This window comes from Chiloscyllium plagiosum, chromosome 20 (assembly GCF_004010195.1).
Source record: "Chiloscyllium plagiosum isolate BGI_BamShark_2017 chromosome 20, ASM401019v2, whole genome shotgun sequence".
Classification (NCBI taxonomy): domain Eukaryota; kingdom Metazoa; phylum Chordata; class Chondrichthyes; order Orectolobiformes; family Hemiscylliidae; genus Chiloscyllium; species Chiloscyllium plagiosum.
The window spans coordinates 61,981,455-61,989,579 of NC_057729.1; the positions used below are offsets into that span (position 1 = coordinate 61,981,455).

At 41.9% G+C, this 8,125-nt stretch overlaps 1 protein-coding gene across 1 annotated transcript in view; it reads right to left on the reverse strand.

Moving 5' to 3' along the window:
* The window catches only part of arap3 (ArfGAP with RhoGAP domain, ankyrin repeat and PH domain 3), a 342,751-nt gene that overhangs the window by 20,171 nt on the left and 314,455 nt on the right, over positions 1-8,125 (reverse strand). Inside the window, exon 28 of the mRNA XM_043710000.1 lies at positions 2,413-2,448. Coding sequence (XP_043565935.1) covers positions 2,413-2,448 — 36 coding nt within the window. The remainder of the gene's footprint in view (positions 1-2,412; positions 2,449-8,125) is intronic.

Here is an 8,125-nt window from a genome sequence, read left to right on the forward strand (position 1 = left end):
AGTGAAAGTCCCGAAGATGGGATAAATTCAAAATCCAGAAGGACGAGAAAAATAGTAAAGGCAGAAAAAGTAAACTACCAGGGCAAAGTTGTGAGGAATATAAAAATTGACAATAAGAGCAAAAAATATATTAAAAAAGGGAATAAAGATCAAAATAAATGAAGGCCCATTAGAAAATTAATCTGGGAAACAGCTACTGGAAACAAAGAAATGGGCAGAGGAGTTAAACAGATATTTTACATCAGATTTTATGATGATAAATACTTTGAACATCCTATTAATACTAAAAGGCATTTGGTTAGATTAGTTGACTGGACAGTTGGTTTGTGATACACAGTGACACCAACAGAATAGGTTTAATTCCAGCAGGTTACCGTGAAGGAATCTCTTTTTTAACCTCTTCCATTGCCTGAGATGTGGTGATGCTCAGGTTAAACTGCCACCAGATATTTATCTCTAATGGGAGAGCTGCTCTATGATCTGGTAAGACTACAGTGACCTTCTCTTTCATATTGAAGATTACAGGAGACGCATTAAATACCATCATCATCACTACAGATGTAGCAATAGACAAACTCAAGGGGCTAAAGGCAGCTAAGTCCCCTGGCTCTGATGGCTTGTCGGCTCATTAACTACGTACACTGTTCGGCATTTTGGCGCTGGCTTTAGCTCAGCAGTTATTTCGATTTCACTCAAATCCCTCTAGTTACGTGTTTGCAGCTCGTCAACTACGGACACTGTGCAGCACCCTAATGGCTTGCATCTGAAGACTCTTTAAAAAAAAGTAGCTTTTGAGATAGTGGATGCATTGGCTGTAATTTCTCAAAAATCATTGGAGTCTAGAGGAGTACCAGAGGATTGTAAAATTGCCAATCTATTCCATAAGAGAGGGAGACCAATTAGTCCAACATCTATTATTAGAAGAATGTTGGAAATAGTTAATTAAAAATTAATAGCAGAATATTTGGAAAATCATAATCTAATCAAGCAGAGTCAGCACAACTTCATGAAAAGGAAATCATGTCTGACTAATTTATTGGAGTTTTTTTGAGGAAGTTTCAAACAGAGTTGATATAGGAGATCCTGCAGATGTGTTGAATTTGGACTTCCAGAAGTCGCTTGACATAAAAGGTTAAGTCATATGATAAAAGCCTTTTGGATGTAATATTTTGTGTGGATAGAGAATTGGCTCATGGGAGGTAACAGGGAGTGGGATTAAGGGTTTCTTTTTCAAGTTGGTCCCTCATATCCAATGGTTTCCACCAGGTTCATTTGCTGGGACCACAACAGTTTACAATATATATTAATGACTTGGTAAAAGGGAGTGAGTGTATTGTAGCTAAATTTGCAGTTGACACGAAAATAGGTAGAAAGGCAAGTTGCAAGGGATGCGACAGTTAACAGAGGGATGTTGATAAATTAAATTGGCAAAATTTGGCAAATTTAATACACTCATATAATGTGGAAAAATGTAAAGTTGTTCATTTTGGAAGGGCGAACAAAAGAGTAGACTATTACTTAAATGGAGAAAAACTGCAGAAAACATTATATAAGGAAAGATATTATTTCATTGAAGGCATTTCACAGAAAGGTTCACTAGGATGGTCAAAGGAGATTAAAAGGTAATCTCATTGAAACATATAGGATTCTGAAGAGGCTTGATACTTTAAATGCTGAGAGGATATTTCCTCTCATGGGGAGAGTCTAGAAACAGAGGACATAGACTCAGAATAAAAGGTATCAATTTAAGAATGAGATGAGGATGAATTTCTTCTCTCAGTGGGTTGTAAGTCTTTGGAACTCTTTGCTACAGAGAGCTATATGGGCAGAATCCTCATGCATATTTAAGGCTGAGATTGTTAGATTCTTCGTCAGTAAAGGAATCAAGGGTTAAGGGAATCAAGGGTAAGAAAGTTTTTTTTATTTATCACTTGTCAGACATGAGCATCGCTGGCTGACCAAAATTTACTGCACACCCTTAGCTCTTCTGGAACTAAATGGCTTGCTCGGCCATTTCAGAGGGCAGTTGAGAGTCAACTATATTGTTGTGGATCTGGAGTTATTTGCAGGTCAGACTAGGTGGGGATGGAAGATTTCCTTCCCAGAAGGGCATTAGTGACCCAGTTGAGTTTTTCTGACAATCGACAATGGTTTCATAGTCATTGATAAATTCTTAATTCTGAATTTTTTCGTCCAGAATAGTTGTAAGGAATGTCAGATCAACTATGATTCAATTGAATGGTAGAGCAGACTTGATGGGCCCAACAGCCTACTCCTGTTCCTATTTCACATAGTCTTATGAAAGTAGATTGAAAGAAGCTGAAATACCACAGCTTCAGGGGAGAATGAGATTGATTGCTCCAATATAACAAGATGCTGGTAGGTGCATGAGGAACAAAACTTGTTACTTACCACTGCTGCTTATCTGAGCATATAGTAAATCCCCACCTACAAAGGAAAGGGAAGTGGTCAGCTATTGAGAGAGTCAACAGTGCGCAGAATCAAAACATTTCAATAAAAATAAAACAATACTTTTGCAGAGAATCACAAGTATAAGATCTTGACAAACAAAACTCTTCCTTTAGATGAGTCTACAAAGTTAAAGGTGTGTTAACATTTCCAGAATAATCAATAGGATGTTACTTTTATGAGTTAACTACCTTACAGTGCTCTGACTATGTAGAGTGCAGATAAATCCGATTACACACAGAAGTCCATGCCGAAGTCCATGTGGTCTTGTTGGTTGCCTAGCCAGTATAATAAATGAACTAATAGTTGGAACAGTTTCTGCAGTGACTGTAAAGAGGTGAGCTAGGTGGACCTCATTGAATATGAGTTTCCTGATTGGGCCCTGGGTCAATCAATGAGCCTTAGCTGACAGGTATAAACAGGAGTGTCAGGGGTTCTACTCACTCCAGGAGCCAGCTCTGAGCTAGCTGGGTCAGTGTCATGTTCTATATAAATAAAGGATAGCCCAAAGGAGAGGAACGCGTGATAGCATATGAGTCATGGAGAGTCATAGAGCCCTACATCATGGAGAAAGGCCCCTTGGCCCAAACTGGTCCATGCTGACCAAAATATCCATCCACGTTAACACCATTTCCCTGCACTTGGCCCATAACCTTTTAATGTACCCTCCTCCACTACTTCCACTGGCAGCTCATTCGACATGTGTACCACCCACTGTGTGAAAAAGGTTGTCCCTAACTCCCTTTTGTTCTTTCCCCTCTATCCTTCAACTGATGCCTTCTTGACCTTGATTCTCCAATCCTGGGAAAAAGACTGAATGCATTCACCCTATCAATGCCTCTCATGATTTTATACCCTTCTATAAGGTCACTCCTCAGTGTCCTATGCTCTAAAGAGAAAAGTCCGAGCTTATCCAACCTTTCCCTATATCTCACAACATTAAGTCTGGGCAATATCCTTGTAAATTTCTTCGGCACTCTTTACAGTTCAATAACTTCCTTCCTATAGCAAGGTAACCAAAACTGAATACAATATTCCAAGTGCGACCTCATCAACATCCTGTACAAGTCCAAATAACTTCCCACCTTCTATACTCAATGCACTGACTGATGAAGGCCAGTGTGCCAAAAGCCTTCTTCACTGCCCTATCTACCTGTGTCTCTACTTTTAGAGAACCGTGCACCTGAACTCCAAGATCCCTCTGTTCCACAACACTCCTAAAGGCCTCACCCTTCACCATGAAACTCCTACTTTGATTTGACTTTCCAAAATGCAAGACCTCACACTTACCTATATTAAACTCAATTTGCCATTTCTTGACCCATTTCCCCAGCTGATCAAGGTCCTGCTGCAACTTCTGATATTCTTCACTGTCCACAATACTGCCTATTTTAGTGTCATCAGCAAACTTACTAATCATGCCTTGTACATTCTCATCCAAATCATTGATATTGATAACAAACAGCAATGGGCCCAGCACCAACCCCTGAGGCACTCCACTAGTCACAGGCTTCTAGTCTGACAAGCATTCTTCCACTATTACCCTATGCTTTCTAACATCAAGTCAACTGTGTATCTAATTTGCCAGCTCTCCTGGATTCTATGGGATCTAATCTTCCTGAGCAGCCTATCATGTGGAACCTTATCAAAGGCCGAACTAAAATCCATTTAGACTACGTCTACTGTCCTGCCCTCATCAACCTTCCTGGTCATTTCATCAAAGAAGTGCTTCCTGGACTTTGGCTAATGTCGAACAAAGATATGCCCAGATAGAGAAGGAAAGTTTGGCGGTCATCTTTGTGTGGGGAAGTTCCAACAATACCTTTATGGACATAAAGTTGTAACAGTAACAGACAACAAATCCCTGAGGAGGGACTACTTAAAGAGGGCAGGGCAGTGCCACCAATAGCTGCAGGTCGAATTCAGCGGTGGGCTCTTATTCTGAGTGCATACAATTACAAGTTGGAACACTGTCTGTGAGGCCAAGTGGCAAATGTGGGTGCTTTGAGCTGCCTCCCACTGGTAGATATCCCACCAGTGGTGTTGCTATTCGAACAGTCTATTCTGGTTTTAAACATCCTGGCCACCCTTCTGGTCAATGCTGACAATATCAAACTGTGGACTCAAAAAGATCCCATCCTGACAAATCTAAAACAGCTGGTGGTGATGGGGGAAATAAAAGGGCCATCACAACAGAATCAAAATCTCTCTGGACCCGGTGAGACCAGATCACCATAGAGGACAGCATATTATTATGGGGGACAAGAGTCCCAAGCAAAGGTCACAACCAGATACTGTTTGAATTTCACCATGGCCATTCAGGGGTTTCCAAAATGAAGATGTTGGCAAGAAGTTATGTCTGATAGCCAGGATTGGATGCCAACATAGTTGTGTTCATGGAGCAGTACCAAGAGTGCCAATAAGGTCAAAACTTACCTCCAGCTGCTCTCCCACATTTGTGGGAATGGCCGGATAAACCCTGGATTCAGTTTCATGTCGACTATGCCAGTCCTTTCATGGGCTCTACGCTTTAAGTTTTGTGGATGCCCATTTAAAGTGGTTGGATGTGCATAGAGTTCATTCATCAAACATGAGTTTAAAAGTTGCAAGCATCTTTTGCAATACATGGACACTCGGAGATGTTGGTCACAGACAACAGGCCATCATTTACCAGCAGCAATTTGAGTATTTCCTAAAGTTGAATGGCATCCACCATATAAGGACACCTCTATGCCATCAATCATCCAATAGCCCAGTGGAAAAAGCTGACCAAACTTTGAATACAGGCTTTAAGAAATAGCCTATAGTTTCACTAGCTACCAAATTTCTGTCCTGATTTCTATTTGATTATCAAACCATCCCTTATACAATCCCTTATACCAACCCCAGCAGAGTTACTAATGGGGAGAAGACTCTGCACCAAGTTAAACTTGATTTTCCTGAGGAAGGCATGGGAATGTTGGGGGAATGGCAGAGGGGGAAAGGTTAAAATTGCATCAAGAATGCCAATATTGGACAGGATTCCTCTAAGTGAGAGAGATTATTTACTTCAAGGGAAGAAGTTTGGTGTCAAAACCACAAGACTGGTCCTGCTTGGGTAACAAGCATAACTGATATGAGGTCAAGTCCGATTACATACAAAGTTTGGATAGATGAGGCTGTCCTGGACAAGCATGTACACCATATGAAAGCTGCAATCTCACAAACTGGGCAGGAACAAAACATACCCGGCCCGGCCCCTTAGAACATCCGCAGCGTTGTCAGAACTCGTGGGTTCTTCCCCTCTGCCTAGGGTCAAAGAAACCTCTGAAGACAGCATGGACATGGAAGATTTTGCAGCCTTGACGTTGTTATCACCTGAAGAAGATAAATTTCGGCCAAGATGTTCTGGATGCAAGAGGTAGGCTATGATCCGATACACGCTACCTGTACCTGAGGCAACATCAGAGGAACCGGATTTGGTGCAAAAATACCCCAGGAGAAGCTACAGGAAAAAGGATGGGCCTACACCCCAGGATGAGGAATGTAGTGATTGGAACGAGATAAGCTAGCTGGACCTCATAGAATGTGTTCCCTGATTGGGACTATTAACCTGGTCCAATCAGGGGGAGCCCTGGCTGACAGATAGAAACAGGAGTGTTAGCAGTTCTTCTCACTCTCGGAGTCAGCTCTGTGCTAGCTGAGTCAGTGTCATATACTATGCACATGTTAATAAAGGGTAACTTGGTGACTGGATACCCGCCTTCATGGAGTTATTTCAGTTTCAGCTCATGAATGCTGAGCGTCATTAAATTTTCCTCTGTTATTTCAATAAAGCATGTGCTCTTAAAGACAAGGGAGCACTCAAGGACACAAGGAAGCACAGAGCAAGACAGGGATCTAATGGCATTTATCTACACATCCCTGAAGGTGGCTGGACAGGCTAAATGTGTAACTAAGAATGTATATAAGCCACCTGCCTTTATCAGTCATGGCATAGATTATAAGAGCAAGGGAAGTTATGTTGAAGCTGTATAGAACTTTGGTTGGTCCACAGCTGGAGTACTGTGTGCAATTCTGGTCACTACACTATAGGAACTATATGATTGACTGTGTGCGATTCTGGTCACTACACTATAGGAACTATATGATTGTACTGGAGGCAGTGCAAAGAAGATTCACCAGGATTTTGCTTGTGAAAGAACATTTCAGGTTTGAAGAGAAGCTGGATAAGCTCGCATTGTTTTCTTTGGAGCAGAGAAAGCTCAGATGGGAGCTGACCGAGGTGTATAAGATTATGATGGACATGAACAGGGTGAATATAAAACAGCTCTTTCCCTTAGTTCAGGGGTCAATAACATAGAATCCCTACAGTGTGGAAACAGACCCTTTGCCCCAACAATCCTCTGAAAAGCAACTCACCCAATTCCTCTAACTAATGCAACTAACCTAAACATCTCTGAGCAATTTAGCATAGCCAATTCACCTAAACTGCATATCTTCGGACTGTGGGAGGAAACTGGAGCACCCAGAGGAAACCCACACAGACACAGGAAGAATGTCGCCTGAGGCTGGGTTTGAACCCGGGTCCCTGGGGCTGTGAGGCAGCAATGTGTACCATTGAGCCACTGTGCTACCCCTCAAAGGGATGTAATTTTAAAGTAAAAGGAGATTTAGCGAGGGTTTGAGGAAAGACAATTTGACCCAGAAGGCGATGAGAGCCTGGAATGCACTGCCTAGGAGGAGTAGTTGAGGCGAGAAACCTCACAACCTTTAATAAATACTTGGATAAGCACTTGAATTATTCTAACATATGGACCTAGCACAGACAAGTGGGACTAGTATAGTTATTTGTATCTTTTTGTTTATGCAGACTTAAAGGGCCGAAGAGCCTCTTCTGTACTATCTGATTCTATGATTCTATAAATGTGACCCGAGCCTCTCACTTCCATTAATATATTGAATAGTTTTATCCAAATGGAACTATGATTTAGAGCAGTCTACACCGAATATTCCAACAAATGCTAAGTTCAAAACTTTCATTCTGTATTTAGAAAAACACTGACATTGATAAATGTGGCTCATAATTTTCAAGAAGAGCTTTTTTTGCATAGTCCCCATTCTTGGCAGGTCTACCTTAAAAACTTCTGCATTTTCATTTTCTTTGTAACCTTCTGATTGTTCACTGTCATGATCAGGAACTAGAACCCTGACTAATCTCTTCCTCCGCTACATTGATGATTGCATTGGCGCCACCTCGTGCTCCCACGAGGAGGTTGAGAAAATCATCAACTTCACCAACACATTCCACCCCGACCTTAAATTCACCTTGACCATCTCTGACACCTCCCTCCCCTTCCTGGACCTCTCCATCTCCATTAATGATGACTGACTTGACACTGACAATTTTTACAAACCCACCGACTCCCACAGCTACCTGGATTATACCTCTTCCCACCCTACTTCCTGCAAAAATACCAAGCAGTATGCCCAATTCCTCCGCCTCCGCCGCATCTGCTCCCAGGAGGACTAGTTCCACCACTGAACACACCAGATGGCCTCCTTCTTTAGAGACCGCAATTTCCCTTCCCACGTGGTTAAAGATGCCCTCCAACGCATCTCATCCACATCCTGTCCCTCTGCCATCAAACCCCACCCCTCCAACCGTAACAAGGAC